Raw genomic sequence first — 25,721 nt, 5'->3', positions numbered from 1 at the left:
AGGGAGATATTTACAGGGAGACATTACAGGGAGACATTTACAGAGAGACATTACAGGGAGACATTTACAGGGAGACATTTACAGGGAGACATTACAGGGAGACATTTACAGGGAGACATTTACAGGGAGACATTACAGGGAGACATTTACAGGGAGACATCCTCCAGCAAGGGAGGAAACGTTTGTTCAACAGTTTTAAGAAAGACGAATGGAAAGGCGACTCTAAAATAAACGGACTGAAGGTGGCAGTATTGCAACAATTTGGATGCCAGCTGTCGTAAAACCCCAAAGAAGAATAAGAAGGCGAATAAGAAGGAGAATAAGAAGGAGAATAAGAAGAGGAGGCGGAAGTCAGTCCTAAAGGGAGGGTTATGGCGGCTCTCAGGGTGGTTGTGTTGTCCGGCTGCGGTAGGACCTTCTTAAATGCACCAAAAACGGTGCCCATGCCTCGGGTACGATACGATGGATATAAGAACATTAATTATATTCTTTGGCTGTCTAGAATCAGCGGCTAGGGAATAAATGCTATTTTATTCTGTGCTGTGCACCTCAGATAAATACTGCATGTAAACTTACCTAAGCAAGGTCACAGTGCCGGTTGTATAACAGGGTTTGTTCACTTCACTGAAACTGAAACTCATATTAAAGTGAATGCTCAGTAATTGAGTTATATTTCGGGGTTTGGATTTGACGCGAGGCTTTTTCGATTACTTAAACTGGATGATGATGATGATGTCAGTGATGTCAATGGTGATGATGTCAGTGATGATAGTGATGTCAATGGGGATGATGTCGGTGATGGTGTCGATGGTGGTGGTGATGATGATGATGATGATGATGATGATGATGATGTCGTCGGTGATGGTGGTGGTGATGATGTCAGTGATGTCAATGGTGATGATGTTGTCGGTGATGGTGTCGATGGTGATGATGATGATGTCATCCTTGCGTTTTTATAGGAGCTTGCAGTATATCAGTTACCTTTACGACTTCCCATCAAAAAAAAGAAGCATATGACAGTCATGCGTATATTACGTCACAATTAACGCACCTCTGCATGTGTTAGCCCATTCACTATCCATACATTCTCTTTTAGCATTTCTACTCTCTTGATGTTTGTTTTTCTCTGGCTGTTGTGGCGAATGTGCTGGAAATTATATCTAGGTTTCGAAATGCTTTGACAGCTGTTTCTCTACTGGAGTTACACACGACATTGTTATACACGTCTCTAACTTCAACAGCATTTGAAGGGAATGACTTACAGTCATATAACCAACTGTACAGTGTTCATCTAGGTTCTGTTAGGTATGAAGCACACCTCTTGGATTTCTGATATTTAACAAACTATTAAATCATATGTAAATTTGATATTTCACTACAGAATGGGCCCATATACAAAATATACCATGATATAAAGCTCAGCTGCATTTGAAAATGACGTACAGTCACAAAACCAACTGTAAAGTGTTCATGTAGGTGTCAGCTATAACGATTTTTTTTATATTTAACTCTACAATACATGAACCAAAAAACCTACACGAATGCATAAAGGGGGTCAAAATGACCCATATTGGAATTAATCGTTTTCTTCACACAAAAAAAGTCCTACTAATGAAATATTTAAACGTACTGACAATACACGGATGTTTTAATATTTCAAAGATGTTTAATTGTTTTATGTTTGTCAGCTGGCCACCAGATAACGGCCTTGTCGACTCAACCTACATTTCTGAAAAGTGTATAGGGAACTGTGTGTGTGTGTGTGTGTGTGTGTGGAGAGAGAGAGAGAGAGAGAGAGAGAGAGTGAACTCAACATTAACTAATTGATTACTGAGCAATTTGATAAGTTTATTCTGATCTTTTTTCAGATTGAATGTCACCACTGCAGGTGGCTCCATGTGGCACGCCTTTCCATGTCAGAGAAGCAGTTCAGCAGGGCTCAAAAAGTGTACTGGAAATGGTGTAAATAATGTTGAATTCCTTTGGCTCACATCCACAATCTGTCGAAACATGTACATAAATTAAATTGTACACTTTTCAAAAAATTGTGCTCAGTTACCAAAAGTATCAGTTTGTGTAGTTTTTTGGTTCATGCATTGTAGGGTTAAATAACAAAAATCTAAAAGTTGTGCATTATATCTGACATCTAGTCGAACACTTTACAGTTGGTTTTATGACTGTAAGTCATTCCCTTCAAATACTATTGTATATGGTATTTATTATGGTATATTTTTTGTATGTGCCCAATCGTTAGTGAAATACATGGCAATATTTACACATGATTTCATGATTTATTTTTTTAAATATCAAAAATCTAAAAGGTGTGCCTTATAGCTGACACCTAGTCAAATGCTGTTGAAGAAACGTGTATAACAATGTCGTGTGTAACTTTAGAGACGGTCCCTCGCGAAAATCGAACCTCCAACTTCACACCAGCTTTATTCCAGTAGTTTCACGAGTGACATCTTGACATGCATATTAAAACGCTACATACTAATCATTTAAAACGCACCTGTTATGGTTTTGAAACGTAACTAATTTTGTCTGAGGTCTCATACAATAGATTTACATGCATCCAAGATCAAAAAACACTGTGCTCATAATTTAAACATTACCTCCACCCCCACCCCCACCCCCGGTGTTGCACCTTAAGCGCCATTAAAAATGAAAGAAGAAGAAGTCTGGGATTACTGACGACTCGTTTCAGCTGTTCAGAATCGGTTCCTTCTTTTGGGAGTCAATAACTCTTTGTCGTGCGCTTTGAATTTTGAAACGTTGCAGACGTTTTTTACATTCACAAACAGCTACATGACACACTACATGAAAGGTAATATGTGAAAAACCATAATAGGTGCACTTTAATAATTATTCAAATGTGTTAAAATCGGGTCATCTGAAGGCACTCCTTGTCAAATTTATGCATGTTTTGTGCAGTAGGGTGTAAATAATAGGGTCTGTGGAAAGAATAGCCTAAATATTTCTCTGACCATGAATGTGATTATGTAACTGGAAGATACAGAAAGTTACAAATACAGAAGGAAGACCCAGTCGCTATTTTTAATCATTTTTGTTCTAAGGCAAAGTATAATAAATTACTTGCTATAAATGTAAATAAAAATGATATTAACAAGCACTATTACTAATGTCAGTTGTTTATAATCAAAATAATATTGAAGCGCATTGTAGACCTTTTAGTGTACTGTTTGTATGTAGAAAAAGTTCATGGTGAACACTCATTGTTACTAAGTTACAGTGCAGTTTAAAAATGGTTGAAAACAAAGCTTCGTCTGTTTCATTTGGCCACCATGGAGCATACAGTGCATCCGGAAAGTATTCACAGCGCTTCACTTTCTCCACATTCTGTTATGTTACAGTCTTATTCCAAAATGGATTCAATTCATTATTTTCCTCAAAATTCTACAAACAATTCCCCATAATGACAACGTGAAAGAAGTTTGTTTGAAATTTTTGCAAACTTATTAAAAATAAAAAACAAAAAAAGCTCATGTACATAAGTATTCACAGCCTTTACTCAATACTTTGTTGAAACACCTTTGGCACCAATTACAGCCTCATGTCTTTTTGAGAATGATGCTACAAGCTTGGCACACCTATTTTTGGGCAGTTTCTCCCATTCTTCTTTGCAGGACCTCTCAAGCTCCATCAGGTCGGATGGGGAGCGTCGGTGCACAGCCGTTTTCAGATCTCTCCAGAGATGTTCAATCGGGTTCAATCTGGACTCTGGCTGGGACACTCAAGGACATTCACAGAGTTGTCCTGTAGCCACTCCTTTGTTATCTTGACTGTGTGCTTAGGGTCGTTGTCCTGTTGGAAGATGAACCTTCACACCAGTTCGAGGTCCAGAGCGCTCTGGTGCAGGTTTTCATCAAGGATGTCTCTGTACATTGCTGCAAGCGGCTCCTTGCATGTGATCTAAAGCTCAAATCTAATTGGACGACCCATTTCATCGCAGCGCGATGGAGAAAAAATCGGCCCACTGGTCAAAAAAATAAAAAATCTCACTTTGTCGCGCCACAATTGATCACCCCCGGTGTGAACAGCTCCATAGAGTTCTATTGTTTCAGTTCAAGAGTATCATCGCTTTGGACATTCACGTCGCTTAATTCCACTCCGTGTGAAAGGCCTGTTATTCCTAACATGACTTCAGTCACCATCAGACGGAGGTGTAATCGTCAAGTGACAGTGGGGAAAAAGTGTGCGACCCAAGTCCTCTAACACAGGGGGGAATGTTATATTAAATGCTGCGAGGAAGATTGTAACCTGCAAACTTTACAGAGTGGAGTTTGTGTAGCACAGAAGCATGACAGTGATGCATGAGCACAAACTCATGTTTATATCCAAAATGCCCCACCTCTGTTCAAGGCTTTGGGGAAATGGTGCATTTCGCTTAAAAGTTTAGTTTAATTCAAGTTTGTCATTATATGCAGTATTTGCATGCTTACGTTGTAAATTCTGTCGTTTATTATAACGGGAGAGGTCTGTAAGTGATCTATTCGTAAGCTTCAATGTCCATACATACAACTCATATTTAGTGATATTTAGTGATATAGTGACCACCTTCCTGTTGGGTGGAGCTAATGGCTATCATTTTGAAAGTTGTCTGGCTTGATGAGAATGGAAAATGTACAGAGTTTGGTGACTGTAGGTAAAACTGACCCCACTGCGTGTTAGCTTTTGCCTACTCCTAACAGCTTTAGTTACAAAAGGCTGAGAAGCTCTGCTTTAGACCTTTCCTCCTACAGTCAGAGAATTCCACCGCTGTCGTGGTCAGAACATACACATCATGACTGAAACTACAAATCACTCTTGAATCCCTTTGCCTTGCTTTCCTGTGATTGTTTAGGTAGCAATTGTAGCGTGTCTGTGAACGTGTGGCTCACAGAGTCTGGGTGCCTGGCCCCAGAAAATGCTGTTTGCAGCTTTAATTATTATTGCTACAGATAACCTGCGGTTTGTGACTCCACTTTGTTTTCTCAGTTTGTTTCCCCAATAAGAAAAGTTTAGACACCCCTTATGTAGAGTGCCATATTCTATCCATTGCTATATAACGTTGGTGTTCTGCCAGGTTACAGCCATCCAGTGGCTTTCTATTCATCAGTGAATTTAAGCTAGTCAGAACCATTTGATGTTACTTTCTATTATTATTCACTGGTTATAAGAACTTTCTTAACTGAAGTGTTCGTTTCTTGCTTGCTTATGTTGGGGATGGATGGAAAGATGTATGTGATGTGCTTTCTAGGTCAACATGTCCTTTGCCAGTTTGCCAAGGGGGAGAAGGGTGGCCCTGACCACACTGGGAGTATTAACTACAGGAGGGGCGGGACTGGCTCTGGTGCTCCATCAGTCAGTCAGGGCGTCAGAATTGGAGCTGCATCCTCCCAATTACCCCTGGAGCCATAATGGCTTACTGTCTGCTCTCGACCACGCCAGGTAGTAAATGTCCTCGAATAAACTAGACATGTTCAGACCAAATGTTTCCAAGCATATTTGTGTACATTTTTTTTTATCACGCCTATTGTGATTAGCTTAAAAATCCTAATAATGTATGAAAATATTTCTCAGAGTGACCACTTTGCCCACCATGTTCGTGTTATTTCTTTTTGTAGTATCCGTCGTGGGTATCAAGTCTACAAGCAGGTGTGTTCGGCGTGCCACAGTATGGAGTATCTGGCCTTCCGTAACTTGGTGGGAGTCTCGCACACAGAGGAAGAAGCAAAAGCGTTAGCTGAGGAGGTAACTCTATTCACTTTACTCTTATTGTTATAGTGAATGCCTGCTAAGGACATTTTTTGAAAAATATGAATTCACGATCTCCTTTGAATCTATTGGAACGGCAAGGCCGGTCGAATTGTTTTTGCTGTAGGTTGAAGATCAAAAGATGAATAAGAAGAGAGTTTACAATTTCAGCTTTGATTTCCTGGAATTTATATACAGATGTGTTAAACAACATACAGATGGGACTCAACCAGAATAAATCTTTAGGACCCACTGGGGCAACATGCGTTTGCTGCTCTTGCGCCATAACGAAAGGTTTTCACAAGATAGGCAGTGGATGTCAAATAAAAACGAAGGAAAAGCTGGATTACCTTGCATGGGAGCATTAAGAACGGTAGCCTACTCGTCTAATACGTTAATACGACATTAATTAGTAGGCTTCATGTCAAATGTTGTGAGCACATTAGTTATTATTTGTCATTAATACAAACCTTTGAAATGTACATTTAATAATTGGGAACGTTGCATTTCAATAGGTGCTTTATTAGTTAAGCGGTCCTTTCTATTTTTAGTAATAGTTTATTATTCATTGCAACGTCAATGTTTTTCCATTCTTTGTGTTGCTTAGAAATAAGAGACAGTGGACTATCCTGGTCAAGTGTTTAGTTGAATAAATAACGGCAACATTACATTAAATTTGCTACATTACATTCCTATTACAGCAAAGGAGGACTACATCTGGAATGGGATATTCAGAAAGCACATATGGGTGTAACGGTCAGGCGTTCTCAAACCTTTGGCCATACAGTGTAGATGAAACCAGAAATAATTCATTCCATTTATACTGGTTATATGCAATAGTCAAAGTCACAAAAATGGCAATTTTATCCTACAGTTTAATGCTGCAACACGGAAGGAGAATGTTTGTCAAGGGCATGAACACAACAGTTCACAGGCGTTACAAGATTTACCTGGTCTCCTTCCCCAAGAATTTGAGTCTTCAAATTCTTGAAGGGGGGGGGTGTTCTCCCGTCAGTCTGCCCTTCAGGAGGTGAAATGCATGCTCGATTGGGTTACGGTCTGGTGATTGGCTTGGCCAGTCTAAAACCTTCCAACTTTCCCCCGATAGTCATTTGTTGAGTTGGCATTGGGTTTTGTCTTGCTGCAGGATGAAGTTCCTCCTGATGAATTTGGACACATTTCTCTGTAAATTGGCAGACAAAATGTTCCTGTAAACTTCAGAAATAAATTCTGCTGCGACCGTCATGTTGCGTCATCAATAAAGATTAGCAGCCATGCAAACCCAAGCCACGACACTACCGGCAGCATGTTTCACAGATGAGCTTGTATGTTTTGGATCCTGAGCAGATCCTTTCTTTCTCCATACTTTGGCCTTTCCATCACTTTGTTCGAGGTTCATCTTGGCTCCAGAACTTTTGTGTTTCATCTCTGTATTCCTGTATTGCGAATTCCAATCTGGCTTTCCAATTTTTATTGCTGATGAGTGGTTCACATCTTGTGGTCTCTCCTCTAGATTTCTGATCTCGAAATCTTCTTGGAATGGTGGATTGTGCCGTGTGGAGGTTGTTGTTGTTTGGTCACTGACTGTTTTTATGTTTGTATTCACAGCTCTTACAAGTATGTCATCAGCTGTTGCTGATTTCCTTGGCCGACCCATTTGGTGTCTTTGGCTCAGTACACCCAGTGGCAGGCTAGCACCTTGCATGGTAGCTCTGCTGCCATTGGGGTGTGTGTGTGTGTGTGTGTGTGTCTGTGTGTCTGTGTGTGTGTGTGTGTGTGTGTGTGAATTGGTGAATGAGAAACCGTGTAAAGCACTTTGTAGTTTAACCACTAAGGTTAAAAAGCGCTAAATAAGTGCAGACCATTTACCATTTGCTTATGTCTGCTTTTGATGCTTTTGCATGGAATTTTAGTGTGTGTCCGTCCCCTGCCCGCCCCCCCACCCCTCCTTCTGTTTTTACTGTATTGATGTCTGCGTTTTAAGCTAGTGGAACACGTCACATGACACATTTTGACAAATCACATCGGCAGAAACGAACATTAAACTTCCTCAGCCAGTGAAATTCTGTCTCCTAGTTTAGGCTGGCCTGTAGTTTCTCACTATTGGTGAGCTCTAAAAAGGAAATGACCATATTTAGACCAGCTATCCGGACTCTAGAGAGAATGAGGTTTCCAAATAATACCAAACACTTTTTTAAAATTTTGATTGCAACTGTACATCTCTGCGATAGCTCTTAAGAACAGCTTCTTAAGAGCTATCGCAGAGATGTACAGTTGCAATCAAAATTATTCAACTCCCATTGAAAATCAGGTTTACTGTCAAAATTTACAGACTTCCAGCTGTTTGCAGTGAACAAATCAAACAAAAGCAGTTGAAATAGTTCGACACGACGAATGATTCAAATGGTTTCTCCAAATTCAACTGAAAATGCAACTTCTAATGACTTCTCCAGTTTCAAAATTATTCACCCCCCTGAATAGAATCCCTCACAACAGCACAGATATGCCAAACAGGTGTTGTCTCAAGCACACCTGAGACTTAATCAGTGGTTTCATTAATTGCACCAGGTGTGCTTGAGCTGGAACACATGAAATACCTGAACTGGCTAGGAGCATAAAATTAATGAAATACCTGGATAGGGCAGAAAAAGGAAGCGATCAACAGCTACCACCAGATGTATGAGAAGGTAGCTTGGGAAAAACCGTCAAGAGACTGCAAAAGACCTGCAGCAAGACTTGATAGCAACACGCACTGAAGTTTCAGTGAGCACAGTAAGGTACCTACTAAACGCAGAAGGTTTCCATGCCAGAACTCCAAGACATTCACCACTACTGACCCAAAATCACAAGAAAAAGTCAGCTCAAAATCATATAAAGAAGCCATAGGAGTTTTGGGATTCTGTTCTGTGGAGCGATGGAAAAAAAAAACAACTTTTCAGCACGATGGATCAGCGGTATGTCTGGTGAAAGAAGAATGAAGAAAGAACACTCTGTCCACAGTCGAGCATGGTGGAGGCTCGGTGATGCTCTGGGGCTTCTCTGCATCCTCTGGCACTGGAAACCTGCAGCGTGTGGAAGGCGAGATGGATTCATTGAAGTATCAAGAAATCCTAGGTGAAAACGTCATGCCGTCTGTGAGGAAGCTGAAGCTAGGGAGTCATTGGCCCTTCCAACAGGACAATGATCCCAAACATACCTCAAATTCCACCAAGTCTTGGTTACAGAAGTAGTTCTGGAAGATTCTACAGGGCCATCCCAATCACCTGACTTGAACCCCATAGAAAATCTCTGGTGGGATTTGAAGGCGGCGGTTGCAGCACGCAACCCCAAGAATATTACTGAATTGGAGGCCATTGCTCATGAGGAACAAGAGAAGATTCCTCAGGAACGCTGTAGAAGATCTGCATCTCGTTTGTAGCAGGTTAACAGCAAAAGGGTGCTCTCCTAAGTACTAAAGATGCTCGCCATGAAGGGGTGGAATAATTTTGAAACTGGAGAAGTCATTATAAGTTGCATTTTCAGATGAATTTGGGGAGACCGCTTGAAGCATTCATTGTGTTGAACTATTTCACTTGCTTCTGTTTGATGTGTTTATTACAAACAGCTGAAAGTCGGTACGTTTTGACAATAAACCTGAGTTGCACTGGGGGGTGAATCATTTTGATTGCAACTGTATCTGGCTGAAATGCTAACTTGGGGGAAACCACCAAAGACCTAAAAATAAACATATTAATGCGAACTTTTGTCCATGTTTTGCTCATGTTTATGGTTTTTGTTTAAGACATGCTATAGAAGGAAAATATACCAAAATCTGAAAATTGACCAGTATGCACAAAAATGGCTTTTTTGCCTGCCTTACCTTAATTTTAACACCATGTAATTCTTATGTACGTTTTGTTAAAGATCCATTCAGTAATCAAATCTGAGCATGTTTGTTTTGTTTGGACACATTGTTAACAAAGAGATTTGGATATGAGATCATTTAAAAGATAACAATTTGGGGAAGCGTCAACAAATGAGAATTTTATTTAGCAGACGCTCTTAAATTGGATTACAAAGCATTCTTTAACGTCATGTCCAAGGCTGCGGTTTGTTTCTCCCAGCCGCTGGGTTAGTGGCTTTGTGACAAACATTAGAAACAATGCGCAGTGCCCCTACCTCGAGTCTGTCTGGAATAAAACCCTAGCTGCTGCGCCGTTAACCGCTTTTGTTCTGCAATGCATCACAATCACTCAGTCAGAGTCCTCCCCCAGCAAGAAGTGAAATCTTCAAGTCAGTTCTGCATTGAAGAGTCCATGTGACTCAGACGGTAAAAAATAAAGACGTGTTTGTGCATAGATCACATCCCAGCAGTTATATCCGATAAATTTATTATGAAGACAGACATGAAAGTTGTTAAAGTGCTAAAAGACAAAATATTTACGTTTGCCGTTATAATCACCCTGACGTAACATAAGCACGATAAATGCATTATAAATGTGTCCCAGAAGTAAGAACGAAATAATGTTGACTTGAAGTGTACCCAACATGTTATAGAATGTGTACAGTTCAAATATCAGGCGGTATAAATATAGTAAGAGTGTGTGTAAATAACACGACTACACTTTTTTTTTTCACAGATAGCATGCGTCTATATAAATGTATATATAAATCATATAAATGAACATAAATATAATATGAATTTGAACAGATTGCTACAGACACAGATCAAATGAACGCGTTTATATCAAATATAACCACTGGAATGTGTTCTATGCACAAACGTAGAAGAAAAGATGATGGAAAAAGAAAAGCAAAACTGGAAAAAAAACACACTCATACGATGTTTTGAGAAAAACACACACATCAAGAGAAACACACACACACACACACATATACTCACAGAATGTCTCACCCATAATGAAGAAGTGATGAAAATATCCAAATTGTTCAGGATAACGGGGCGATGAGATGCGCACGGATCGATTACCGGAAGTGGGAATGGCAGTGGGGCCTTGGAAAATGTTTGAAATACCCAAAAAGAAGAACATGAAGATCATGGGATATCCAATGGCTGAAAATGTGTTTTAAGGGGATTTCAGAGTGAGAAAAGTTCATTCTAATGGTATTTTAAAATCCAAGAAGTAGTCTTTAAGGGGAATCAGAAAAAGGCGTTAATAAAGCATACTGGGATTCCAAAAGAATGAGATAAGTAGGCGTAACCTAAAAGATAACACTGAATAAATAGGGGATTGAATCTGTTCTTAGATTCAGATCACTTTTGGGACGTCTCACGAGGGGATCTCACGTTGTTTTTTGAACAATAATCTGGATTTTTGCTTCTCTCATCTATATTGTTCGTGGCTTCATTTTGATCAGTAAATTGAGGATTATTGTATTGATTAACTAGAGGAAATTCAGCAACCTAGTCATTTCAGTTACGACAGAGGTCAGGCATTGATGTCATGTGAGGAGGCCTGGGGCATTCCTGTTCATCCCAGATGTGTTTAGTGGGGTTGAGGTCAGGGCTCTGTGCAGGCCACTTGAGGTCTTCCACTCCAACCTTACCAATAACAAACCATGTCGTCATGGAGCTCCCTTTGCATAAAGGGGCACGGTCATGCTGGAACATGATTGGGTTGGCTCCTTAATTCCACTGAAGGGAAAGTGTATTGCTATAGCATACAAAGACATTCTATACAATTGTGTGCTTGCAACTTTTTGGGGAAGGCCAACATTCGGGTGTTGGCTAACATGAGACTCGGTTAGTTTGGTGTCTTTGGGGCCCCAGTGCCCATGCCAGGTTATGCTCTTGGTCTGGTGTCCACAAATTTGGGGCCCTGGTTTGGGTCCTGGTTCAGTTCCTGGTTCAGTTCATGGGCAAAAAGGGTAACACGCACAGGAACAGATCACTTGGTGATGTAAATAGTAATTAGGTTTATCAGTTACATTGCAAAGCGGTGCCCTGCTACACAATCCAGTGTGAAACATAGCATAGACACACAGGCTTTTTGCCATTTGCAACACCTTTCATGTACAGCCAATGTGCATGCAGACGTTTGCTGTTTAGCCGTTGTGGCTACATAACCTAAACACGGTGACCAACATGACCGGGAGACCTGCAACAAAAGAAAAAAAATCACTTGTACCATTTGTATTTGGATGTAAACCTTGCTTAGTGGACTCTTAATGTGGATTTTGAGTTTGAGTTAAATTCCCCCTCTATTGGAGATGCATGCAAACAATACACAGTGCACAAATTTACATGTTGATTGCTTGTGTTATTAAAAGTTTTTATACACTTTGCAAAGGTTTGTTCTATGGTTTACCATGGCAACAGCCTTCTGTCATCCGGGTTGTTTTTTGCAGGCCCCATACCATATGGATGCTAACATGATGGCATAAAACCTTTGCAGATTGAAGTTCTGGATGGACCTGATGAGACGGGAGAAATGTTCACCCGGCCTGGTAAACTTTCTGATTACTTCCCCAAGCCATACTCCAGTCCGGAAGCTGCCCGTGCTGCCAACAACGGAGCTCTGCCCCCTGACCTCAGCTATATCGTCAATGCCAGGTAACAAAGTCTACTTGCGCCAATGGACGTGCTGTAGCCTTATGACTGGAATGTGGCTTTCTTAGAAAATAACAGTGGTCCTTATTGACAAATACACCCTAAACTCACACGCATGGATACATTAAACCCGATGAAAACACTGCGTTACTGCAGTTTAAGTCAAGTTTGGGTCAGGAAGGATTATTGGTTCAGGCTTTGGCAACCTGTCTAAAGCTTTATTTATCCATGCTTTTAACTATAAAAGATGGCTGCCACGCATAATCTGCAAGTCCAGAAAAATTCACATGATACATGTGCATGGTGCAGTATCATTGTCAATATAGTGAGGTTAGTATATATATTAGCAAATATTTATGATGTGACCGTGTTCGCAGTACGGCTCAAACTGTTAGTTGACAAGCGATAATTTTGATTATGAACGATTGAATGTGAATATTTAGCATTACGGTTTCTTACTGTAAAGGAGACAAGGAAGAGAAATGGACAAAAAGTATGTTTAAAATAATGACTATTAAATAATTTAACTGATTTGTTAGAGCAAAATCAAAATTCCAACTTGTACTTGTTATTGTTAGAGTATCAAAAATAGTTACTCCTTCAGTGTTTTCCCTACGTTTAGAAGGCTTGGGTGCTGTTTGCTTCCAGGGTGGGGGTTGAGGGGTTTGAGATTATCCAAGGAAATTTGATTTATTTAGTTATTTAAATCTGGCAACACATACGGCACTTATAGTCAAAAGTCTATACATTTCACCAAATAACATGTTTAAGATTTAATGAATCTTAATGAATGTGGATTACCTTAACTTGTACACATTGGAAGAAAACATGTTGAAATACATATGTAATTATTTAGAAAATGCAAACAAAGGACATATAGGAGACAGACAGACAATTTATTTTCATTTCGACATTTACTTCAACTGCTGTGTTCACGTAACATCTTTTTTCGAAGTGGCCAGCGCCTATTTTACATAATAATCCTATGGAGTAGGCTGTGTTTTCAACTAACTTTGTTTAGCTACCAAGCTACGTTAGATACTAACTAGCTCAGTCGAGGTATCTTTATGTAACACAAGACCCGACAGCTAAAGAGTTCACTGGGGTGTCTACCCACCATCGGCACCTCATTCCAAAACCGCTGTTTCCGCAAAGCCACTAGTATTGCGCCCGACCCCTCTCATGGACTCTTCACCCTCCTGCCATCTGGCAGAAGGTACAGGAGCGTCCGTACCTCCACAAATAGACTCCAACAGTTTCTTCCCCGAGGCAGTCAGATTACTCAACACCCTGCTGCCTCCCTACACTCACCTGGGCTATGACTCATACCACTGTACACGCACTAGCCTAGTAAGACTCGGTACCACTGCACACCGCATTTTGCATCAGCCGCTTTATATTACGGAAGTTGATTTTGCTGCCAATTTTGCTTCTATACTTGTGGTGCTACATTACACAATGGCATACAATTTACAGTCCTGTTAATGTTCTGTGTATTTATTGTTGTGTGTTTATTGTTTTGCACTCATCTCACACTGTTGTTTAGTTGTAGATTACGTACTGTCCTGTGTTGCCCCATGGTCCTGAAGAAAAGTCATTTCGCTCCAGTGTATACAAACTATATAGAGGAATGGCGATAAAAATCCACCTCACTTGACTAAAGTCAACTAGCTAGCTTCTCTGGCGAACGTAACTTAATTCAGTACTTGACTCTCTATGTAAGTTAGCTTGGTAGGCGTATTCGTCAGTTGTAAAATAAGCTACATTAGTTATATCTTTTCTCTATCAGCTATTGTTAACATCCACAAGAATTACTCCCTAACAAAAAAAAAAGTTTATACTTCATTTATTCTTTGTTCAGGTTTACCTTCTTGATGGCTTGTAACTTGCTTATCCGAGTCGATGGTTGTAACTACCATCCCGCCAGTACAGAGAAATATCCAATCAGTTTGATTAGCTTGATGGGTATCTGTCACACACCAATCACACACACATTCATCCAAACGCACAGTTCTGTCAGTCCTGTTGCCAGCTTACCTTTCCGTTTGAGATCAAGACACCATTCCGCAAAAACACTTTGGTGCTGCCCCTAAGCCTTTTCTATGGTAGGAAAAACCGTGCTCGACTAAAAGTACCATTACTAAGAAAAAATACAAATACTCATCCTAATATATACTTGAGTAAGAAAGTATCTAGTTAAAATCCTCTAAAGTAGCTATTAAGGCCAATTTGTTGGTAGGCCAAATCTACCAAGGAATGTCTACAGAAGATGATGATTAATGTTTTGGATAGGGATGTGCGGGATTAGTCGGCTAGATGCTACAGCTGCTACTACACGACATTGAAAACAATATTCGATTACACGGGGGGGAGAAAAATACACACGATTTTATCATTCAAATTTCTGTCATTTTTCATGTTTTTCAAGAACACATTCAAATAAAATATTTTAAAAAGTAACACAAAGTTTTTAAAAGTGTATCGGGAGCAGAACTCGCCACAACTCGCCGCCACTATGATCCCATCTGCTCTGAAAAAATAACTGCGCTTATCTCAGAGATGACAGCAAGAGACATGCTACCACAGAGGGTCTTCTGGAGGTTTTAGACTAGTCAGTTACAAAACTTCTGTTTAAACGTCAGTCAAATTAGCCATCGCGCGTATATCCCTAGTTTTGGAATGGCCTAGTCCGAGACCAGATATAAATAAATTGAAAACCTATGGAATGAATTGAAGGCTGTGCACAGAAGATCCCCTTGGAGTTTGATAGACATGGAACATTTTTGCAAGGAAGAGTGGAATAACTGCCAATGCAAGATGTGCCAAGTTGGTAGAGTCTTACCTAAAAAGACACTGCATTTTGCATTAGAGTTCAATTTTGCTGGTTGCTATAGCACATTAAAGGTGGGAAAAGGTCTGACATGATTTATCTTGATTTAATCACAACAACGTGCTATTTTCACAGAGGTATGTAGACTTATATCCATTGTAACCTCTTTCACAACTCCTTACACAATCTATAAAGTGACCATACAATCTAAAAATGTTACTATTTGACGGATGTAATCTGATGTTCCTTTGATTTGGTGTTGCACAATTGTGGGGCGGCAGAATCTGATGTTAAAAAATAAAGCTGCAACAAGCACTAATGGAGAACCATTAGGAGAGGAATCACATTTTCAGGGGAGGAAGAGCAGCGGACAGGACGGTTAATGGCAGGGGTTTAAAAGTTAGGGAAACGATGATTTTCTTCATATTCACCCATAAAGTGAAAAGTGTTAACAGCACAGCTCATTTGTGACAGCCACAAAACTCTATTAAAGGTAACGCAAACTGAGAATAAAATCGTGAAAGGAAAGGAATTTCTCTGAGGCAGAAGTGGGAGGTTTTACTTTTCAGCAAAAAATATTTAGTTGCGTAACAGCACCTGAAAATGGCAGTCTTCTTATAGCGTAGGCCATCTTTATGTAGAGCAACAATTCTTTTTTTCAGATCCTCAGCGAGTTCTTTGCCGTGAGGTGCCATGTTGAACTTCCAGTGACCAGTATGAGGGAGTGTGAGAGTGATGACACCAAATTTAACACACCTGCTCCCCATTCACACCTGAGACCTTGTAACGCTAACAAGTCACATGACACCGGGGAGGGAAAACGGCTAACTGGGCCCAATTTGGACATTTTCACTTAGGGGTGTACTCACTTTTGTTGCCAGCGGTTTAGACATTAATGGCTGTGTGTTTAGTTATTTTGAGGGGACAGCAAATTTACACTGTTACACAAGCTGTACACTCACTACTTTACATTGTAGCACAGTGTCATTTCTTCAGTGTGTCGCATGAAAAGATATAATCAAATATTTACAAACATGTGAGGGGTGTACTCCCTTTTGTGAGATACCGTACATAACTTTACATGATGAGCCAACTTGCTCTTCAGATGCTGAAGTAGTTACATTGTCAAAACCATCTGCCAAAATATTGTGAAGGTGTGCTGTGGTATCTGGCACCAAGATGTAAGCAGCAGATCTTTTAAGTGGTGCAAGTTGAGAGGTGGGGCCTCTATGAATCGGACTTGTTTGTCCAGCACAGATTCTTGATTCTTTTTTTCTTCAGATTCTTTCAGTGATCGGATTCAGATCTGGGGAATTTGGAGGCCAAGTCAACTCCTTGATCTCTGTCATGTTACACAAACCATTCCTGAACAATTTGTTGCAGCGTGGCAGGGTGCATTAACCTGCTGAAAGAGGCCAATGCCATTAGGGAATACCGTTGCCATGAAGGGGTGTACTTCATCTGCAATAATGTTTAGGTAGGTGGTAAGTGTCAAAGTAACATCCACATAAATGCCAGGACCCAATGTTTTCCAGCAGAACATTGTCAAAACATCACAATTCCTCCACCTTCTTCTCGTAGTTCATCCTGGTGCCATCTATTCCCCAGGTAAGTGAGGCACATGCCGTCCGTATGATGTAAAATAAAACATGAGTTATCAGACCACGCCACCTTCTTTCATCGGTCCATGGTTCTTTTCTGATGCTCATGTAGGCGGTTTCGGCAGTGGATGTGTCAGCATAGGAACTCTGACCGGTCTGCAGCTATGTTGACCCATACACAACAAGCTGCGATGCACTGTGTGCTCCGACACCGTTCATAGCCAGCATAAACTTTTTTAAAGCGATTTGTGTTACATTAGCTTTTCTGTAGGATTGGACCAGATGGGTTAGCTTTCGCTCCTCACATGCATCAACGAGCCTTGGGCATCCATGACCTTGTTGCTGGTTTACTGATTGTCCTTTTTGGGACCACTTTTGGTAGGTATGATCACTGGATCCTGGGAACACCCCACAAGACCTGACGTTTTGGCCCTTATCAAAGTCATTCACTTCACCTGTCAGTGGTTTTAGTGTGATTGCTGATCTGTGTGTGTGTGTGTGTGTGTGTGTGTGTGTGTGTGTGTGTGTGTGTGTGTGTGTGTGTGTGTGTAACACACTCCATATTTAATACTTCTTTAATCAATACCATTTATATGAAATGAATGGGTCAACGAAATTTTCATATAATTTGTGCGTAATTGAAATAATCTATTAAACTTGTGCTACCCATAAAGAAGTCAAAAGAGCCAAGAGACAAAAAGAGACATTTTCTTAGCAGTACATAGGAGGCCAACAGAAAGCAGAGAAATATAACATTTAGCTATGTAAAAATAAATAAATAAATAAATAAAAAACCAGGATGACTTTGGGACTCATTGATCAAGTTGAATACAAACAGATCTGTTCATATCTTTTGTAATTGCATTATAGAATAAAAAATTCTGTTAGTTCAGAAAAAAAAAAGATTTCGTATTCTATGAGAGCTCCTGATTTTGTGTAAACGTCCCTAAAGGGGGAAACCCTTGACTGACAGTCTTCAAATAATATAATTCGCATGGGCTGCTGCAGTTTTATTTCAGTTCTGGTTAGGGTCGTTAAGTAAAAACAAAACACACTGGCAAGCTCCATTGCAATGTTGTGGTAAACCTCGTATAATAAACTAGTTTACGCTGCTGTAAATAAAGAACATCGTGATCGTTTTACCATGTAAGGCTTCTTTCTTTTTTTTTCTTTTTTTTTAAATAATTGACGAATTTGATCTAAATGGCAAATGCTATGTTCTTTGATTACTGCACGTGTATTCATGTCAATTCTGCCACCCCAGCAAACATGTTCAGAGAGCCAAACTGTGAGGCTGTTTTTGCGCTGTACCTGTTTCAGTGAATGAAGTACATTTATCTGCCTGTCTGTCTATCAGATTCCATGACTGAAATCTGGGGAACTTGATTTTAAAATAGGACTGACTTTGGATGTTGGGATAACCGTGAAGAAGCCAGTAGACGATGCCGTTTGTATTTTGGAATGGAAAAAATTATTACATAAAAGGTTTCAGGATTTTAGCAGAAGTGTAGTCTCTGAATTATTTATTCACTTATTTATTAATTATTATTATTATTATTATTATTATTTCAAATTACAGCTCTCCCTCTTTCTTTGTTTCTACTTGTCTCTCACATAGGCATGGCGGTGAAGACTACATTTTCTCTCTCCTAACTGGTTACTGTGAGCCTCCGGCAGGTGTGTCTATAAGAGAAGAGCTTCATTACAACCCCTACTTCCCTGGCCAGGCGATTGGAATGGCTCCACCTATTTATAATGAGGTGCTTGAATATGATGATGGTAAGTCTTTGATCGTGAAAACTTCCCAGATGCACACAAGTGATCTCTCAGCCTACATTGTTCTGGTTTACTAATTTACACTTATACGTTTTTAATTGTTTTACATTGTTTACAAATTGTCCAACTATAATATTAATAAATATTTCTCAAGATGGCAGATTGTGTATATGTGTAAGGCAGTGGCTCCCCACTTACTTGTCCATCTTCCAACTTAAGAACGATCAGCAGGTTTCAGTATTAGTGTGGTCATTCTCTGCTAAAGTCTCGTTATCTTTTTTTAATTGACTTTTGGTCAATTAAATTGACTTAAACTCTTGGTGAGTTTAAGAGGGGACAAAAATGACCCGAATTTACCCAATAACTTCCAGAGAACTCCTGATTAAATGTTTTGCTCTTGATTTGACATTTCTTGAGTGATCCATGTAAACATCCGTCATCCTACCAATCTATGTTTCAAACTTGGCGTCATCTATACCTGAAACCTAGATACTGCATTAGAAAAAGACTGTCTTTATTGTCATTTCTATCACCGCGCGTGCTTGATTCTGGTTGGTCAGAAGGCGTTCTCTGTAACAGCATCTCTAACTGTGAGGTTTATATTCAATGCACTTTTTATAATATAAGTTATTGATCCTTTGCACAGGGCCTTGTATGGCGGACACGCCACATAGAAATGTTAATATGGTGAACTTTATCTATGATAATGTATGCATATTTGCTTGGACTCTCAAGTTAAAACAGTCCAAAGTAAAGCTGGGTTTGGAGCCGAGAGGGTTACGGACCTTGTTTAAGGGTTTGAACCTGACCATTCATGCACATCCAAGTTCAATACATAAAATCATGCAGATACAGGACAGTAGCTTTAGTTAATGTTCAAATGCTGTGGCATGGTTGTTGGTGACAGAGGGGCTGTTTTGAGAATTTCAGAAACTGAAATTGGATTTTAATACACTAGACGAGCTAGAGGTCACACAGAAATATTAAATAAATAAATAAATAAATAAACTTAAAAAAACCCTAAAAATATTCAGTAAATGGCTGTTCTTCAGATGGAAATGCCTTATTGTTGAGAGATGGTGAAAAGAATAGCATCTCAGAATGCAAGTAGAACCTTGCAGCAGACGGGCTACACCAGCAGAAGACCATGTCAGGTTCCACTCCTGTTGGCCAAGAACGAGAGTTTACAGGCTCACCTCAACTGGACCGTGATGGATTGAAAATGATGAATCTGATGAATCTCGATTTCTGATGCAACATGCAGATGTTAGAGTCCGAATTTGACATCAATAGTATAAATTCATCGATCCAACCTGCCTTATGTCAACAGTTCAGGCTAGAGGTGGTGGTGTAATATTGTGGGGAATGATTTCTTGGCACACATTTGGGCCATTAATACAAGTGAAGTATTGTTTGAATGCTGCAGCCATCTGAGCATTGCTGCTGACCATATGTACCCCTTTATGGCCACAATATACCCGTCTTAAAATGGCGACTTACAGCATGATCTCTTTTCTCATAGGAACATCAGCCACAATGAGTCAGGTGGCTAAAGATGTGTGTACTTTCCTGAGATGGGCTGCTGAGCCAGAGCACGACCAGCGCAAGCGCATGGGACTAAAGGTTTGATTCTGTATTACAGTTCCACAATGCTATTGTTCATCATCTGTACTATTCCTGATACAAAGAGGGGTGTAAAATGTTTATTTTATTTAGCTCTCCGTTTTTGTTTGGTTATTGTGCGAGAGTTTGAATTAGGGCTATATTATAGAGTATTTCTGTTTCCTCGGAGTTGTTTATTACAGCTCCGAGAACATCCATTAGTTGCTCCATTCTTTTAAGAATGTACATCCTTTCATTGTAAGCCAGTCCAGGACGTTTTTAAAGCATTTGTCTTATCCATCTCAAGTTCAACTGTGTGAAAATATATGCTTGTTCAATTAGCCATAACAAATCATGAAGACGCTTCTAGTTTCTCTTATTTTCAGAACTTTGTCAGAAGCAGTGTGGATTATATGACTGGTCAGTTTTGTTCTGCTTATGATGCACTCGTGTGTTGTGGCTGGTGTGGATTTTGTGTAATTCTTTTCTTTCTTTCTTTCTTTTGTTTCCTGTCTAGTTGCTGATCGGTTCAGCTATCCTAGCGCCACTTGTCTACTACTTGAAGAGACACAAATGGTCTGTGCTGAAGAGCAGAAAGATTGCCTATAGGCCTCCCAAATAAAGCTGGTCAGCAGCCTCCGCCTCCTGTAATTACAGTTGATAAATCCAGATTCACAATTGTCAGACTTTTCATGCACAAGATGTCCTAATCTGCTGCCTGTTTTATTTCCTGCTGACCTACGAAATGGGCACCAACTACAGCCAAATTTTCTTTTACTGTATAAATATAAATATTATCTAACCAAAACATGCATGTTTGAGGTTACTCTTGCTTTTTGTTGTTTTATCTATCCGGTTTTTTTATTTAGCTTGTAAGATCTTACAAGACTCAAAAAAACGGAAACCATCCTCTTCTGGAAAGACACTGGATATTGGGAGTATAAATCCAATCAAATAGAGAAAAGCCAAACAGTATTAAATGTCTTGAAAAGTTCAATATGAAATTGAAATATGAATATGAAACTGATTTTTGTGAAGTGTTTTAAGATATCTGTGTGAGATTATCCACAGCTACAGGAAGTGAGTGACTGGGGTTACAAGCTCCGGATGAAGAAGCAGGATGAACACAATCCAAATTACCCTCTCGGGTCTGGTCAGGTTCAGGCAGTACATCAGACAGCAGCTGTGCATGTACAGCTTGAAAGACAGAGGGGACAGATGTTATTATTCTGATCATACATTTATACATTTGCTTAAATAGTGTAATAGAGATTAGTGGGAATTAGTTCAGTCTCTTGAAGGGCAATGAAACGTTGCTGATCTGGCATGGTTATATTTCCTACATGGTTAGTTATAGTCTTGTCTGGTTTTTAAATTTATAGTCTAAACTTTTTGCTTGATATTTTGCTATTGAAAGAATTCATGAAGTCATTGCTGCTACATATTGGAGGTATGCATGTTTCTGTGGTTTCTGTGGCTCTCCTTCCATGCTGTTTGAAATACTATCAATTTAGTTTGATGCCATTTACGTTCTAATGTTCTAATGGTCCGTTTTAAGGTGTGTGTGTTATACCAGGGTGTTCGTTTTTTTTGTTGTTGTTAGTCACTAATTGTTTTTCTTTTAAGTAGAGCTACATTACCTAGCATGTAGCATTCGGTTTCCTGATCAAGTTCTGTGGGATCAGACGGTGATCCAATCATAGTTGATAACGCTGGTAGATTACTGAAAAACCCTGTGCAGTAGCTAGTGTGAATCTACTTTTGACGAGGTAGTGTGGCAAGGTGCATATATTATGATTAAAACACATTTTCTCTATTTAATCCGAATGTTAGTATTAGACCAAGCGTGTGACCACCATTATGAGTGGGTCTTATTATGTTCTAATTAATCCCTATCGAATCTAGAATGGAGACACCACTGCTGTTCTCAGAGAGTCTTCTAGGTTATCAAAATGAATATTAAAGTCTCCAACAATTAATACTTCGTCTAAAGAAACAAGCAGGTTAGAAATGAAATCTGCAAATTTACAAAGGAAGTCAGAATATGGCCCTGGAGGTCTGTCAATAATAATTAGTGGAATTGCCTGAGTGAACTTATCTTTTGTGGCTATATATATGTTATGTTAGGATAAAGAACTTCAAAAAGCACCACAGGATAAAGCATCACCTCCTCCTCTGCCAGTTGGACCGGGCTGATATATTTAACTGTATTCAGGATACCACTAGCTTCATTTAATGGTACATACTCATTCGGCTTAATCCATCCATCCATCTTCTACCGCTTATCCTTTTCAGGGTCGCAGGGAACCTGGAGTCTATCCCAGAGAGCATCAGGCACAAGGCGGGGTACATCCTGGACAGGGTGCCAATCCATCGCCAATCACATACACACTCATTCATACACTACGGACACTTTAGACACGCCAATCAGCCTACCATGCATGTGTTTAGACTCGGGGAGGAAACTGGAGTACCCGGAGGAAACCCCCACAGCACGGGGAGAACATGCAAATTCCACACACACAGGGACTCGAACCCCGGACCCTGGGTTAGGTGTGAGGCGAACATGCTAACCACTAAGCCACCCTGGCTTAATCCATGTTTAAACAAAGTACATTAAACTCCTGATCAGTAATAGTTTCATTAACAATAAACGCTCTAGGTGTAAAGAGATCTAATATTTAACAGTACTAGCTTCAGATCAAAGGTGTTGGCTGTGCATTCAGTATGAGTTAATTTTATGTTAATTAGGTTACTAAAACAGACACATCTCAATATAGTGGAACCTAAGTGATGATTCAGTGCAGCTAGCGGATGTTTTTTATGCACCTAAACCCCACATCTGCACATTTAATAGAAACGCTATTTAACAAAATACACAAAGATGTTTTCTACATAGAGTTAACAAAGGAGACTGTCTGGGTCCTGAACATTGACAAGAAAGCTATAGAATAGCTGATGATGTTGTAACTAGCCGCTTCATAATTAGAGGTAAGATTATCTAACGTTAAAATCATACTCTGAATTTCATAGTCATCGCTGCTTATATACTGTTGCTAGCGCAGTAGCAATATTAATTAGAAATTAGACACTGAAGTTTAATTTGACACCATTTCCATTTTATCTTGAGTGATGTATTTTAAAATTCAAGTATAAATATTATACCATGGTGATAGCTCCCTCCCCTTTTTTAACCCTGAAATTAATAATAATAATAATAATAATAATAAAAAAGTCAAACACTTAAAAGTAATACACTTGTCTCGCACCTCTCAGGTTGGGGTTTCAAATCCCACCTCCACCCTGTGTGCACAAAGTTTGCGTGTTTTCCCTGTATTTTGGGGGTTTCCTCCATGTACTCCAGTTTCACCCAGTCCAGACATGCGTTGTAGGCTGATTGGCATATCAAAACTGTCCATAGTGTGTCAGTGGGTGTGAATGTGTCTACGATTGTGCCCTGCAGTAGGTTGGTACGCCATTCAGGGTGCTCCCCGACTTGTGTCCTGAGTTCCCTGAGAGACTCCCGTGGACCCTGTTTAGGATAAGCGGGACAGAAAATGGAAATCAGGTCAAGTCACGTCAAGTGGGGTTTTACTGTCATTCCTCTATATAGCTTGTTTACACTGGAACAAAATGGTGCTTCTTCGGGACTATGGTGCAACACAGAACAGTACGCAGGACTACATAAAGTGTAAATACACAACAGTGTGAGACGAGCGCAGGACAATAAATACACAGAACACGGGCAGTAAACTATAAACTATTGTGTAATATAGCATCAATATTGGCAGCAAAAACGAGTTCCATAATGTAAAAGTGACTGATGCAACTTTGTTTGCTGGCTACTGTACCTTCTGCCAGATGGCAGGAGAGTGAAGAGTCCATGAGAGGGGTCGTCTGCAATATTGGTGGCTCTTTATTGGCTCAATTTTGGTTATCTCTTCAGTCTTATCAACATTAAGAGATAGATTGTTGTCTTTACGCCATTCTGCAAGCTGGTTCACCTCCTCCCTTGACACTACACTGACTCAGCATTGTTTCTGATGAGGCCCACAACTGTAATGTCATCGGCAAACTTGATGATCTGAACTTTGCAGCACAGTCATGAGTCATCAGGGTAAACAGCAGTGGACTGAGCACGCAGCCCTGGTGGACCCTGGTGTTCAGATCAGCTGATCCTGATAGATTTGGGTCTCCCAGTCAGAAAGCTGCTTAAACCCAACAGGCTCAACTTCATCATCAGTTGTTATTCAGTACAAAATGATTTTCAGGCTCTTGTACAGTGTCACTTTTCCTGTAATACCACCTGTATTCAGGCACAGTGCACTGTAAAAGAAAATAGCCTGGAAATCATGTCCAGTGTTTTCTAAGCCAGTATTTATTTCTGGTAGAATTTTCTGATTTCCCATGGGTTCCCCCCGGCTGGTTCAGTCCTCCCATGTGCCACCCCATTATTAAAAAATCCTGGAATCGCCCATGTACTACAGTGGCTAACCACAGTCTGGGTTTCTACTGAATGGGTTGCCAATTAGGGAACGCACACACTCAGAGTAACTGAGTTCATAGGTTTCCAAAAATGACACATTGTGACAACACCGTGGTATTACTTTTCCTTTTTATTTACTGATTTATTTTTATTAATTCACTATGGCATTACTGTGACATCACTCTGAGATAATGGTGGTGGCACTGCAATATTATTGTGACATCAATGTGCCATCATAATGAGGTCATTGCTACATTATTGTACACACACACACGAATTTCTGTTTGAAAGTACTGTTCTTTTGGATTTGAGCAAAGTGTTTCAGCAGTAATTTGACATTTTTTGAGCCAGGACTAATTTATAGTAGAAGGATGTTCTGCTGTTGTCTTGATGTGTTGAGTCCATATCATTCATATATTCTTTTGTGTGACACACAGCCTACTACAATGTATAGTGTTGATTATTTGGGTCAGCGTACTCAAAATTCCAGCTGATGTTCCTCTGCTCACAATATTGGCTTTTACATGTTGTGTACATGTTTCACATTTTGTTCATTTTAACGCAAACCCTTCAACCGACATTGTTTGCTTACAGGATTTTCACATCACACTTATTTTGAAACGTATCTAAACCCATAAATTTACTAATAGTAATTATGGTACACCACAACTTCAGTCTTGGAGGGCCGCTCAAAGACACCCGCTTCCAATGACCAGTTAATGGGCTACTTGCACAAACAAGTGAACGAAAATGACTCTTCTGCTTCTGGCTTGTTCGCTATAATGGCAATAGCACTGTACATCACACCCGGTATCTGCAGGCGCTCCCAAAAAATTAACAACGGTTATCATATACAGTTGTGCCCAAAAGTTTGCACACCCCTTACAGAATCTGCTCAATCTTAATACTGTTAACAAAATAAGAGGGATCATTAAAATCCCATGTTGTTGTTTATTAATCCTGTCCTGAATAATCTCTCTCGCATAACAGATGTTTACATATAGTCCACAAGACACAATAACTGAATTTAGAAAAATCACCCCGTTCAAAAGTTTACACGCCCTTGATTCTTAACACCGTGTCGTTACCTGGATGATCCACGACTGTGTTTATGTTTTG

The 25,721-nt window shown here is 39.8% G+C and overlaps 1 protein-coding gene across 1 annotated transcript; it reads left to right on the top strand.

Annotated features, from left to right (window-relative positions):
• The first annotated feature begins 293 nt into the window (after positions 1–293).
• Positions 294–25,113, top strand: LOC108272604 (cytochrome c1, heme protein, mitochondrial). The gene is made up of 7 exons (XM_017481096.3): positions 294–452; positions 5,261–5,451; positions 5,628–5,754; positions 12,153–12,310; positions 18,357–18,517; positions 20,037–20,137; positions 20,634–25,113. Exons 1-7 carry the CDS (start codon positions 372–374, stop codon positions 20,736–20,738), a joined length of 924 nt encoding a protein of 307 aa, XP_017336585.1. The 5' UTR covers positions 294–371; the 3' UTR covers positions 20,739–25,113.
• The last annotated feature ends 608 nt before the right edge of the window (positions 25,114–25,721 follow it).

Source organism: Ictalurus punctatus, chromosome 12 (genome assembly GCF_001660625.3).
Source record: "Ictalurus punctatus breed USDA103 chromosome 12, Coco_2.0, whole genome shotgun sequence".
In the NCBI taxonomy this organism is placed as follows: Eukaryota; Metazoa; Chordata; class Actinopteri; order Siluriformes; family Ictaluridae; genus Ictalurus; species Ictalurus punctatus.
Note: the sequence above shows the minus strand (reverse complement) of the source record. Positions and strands in the feature narration are given on the sequence as shown.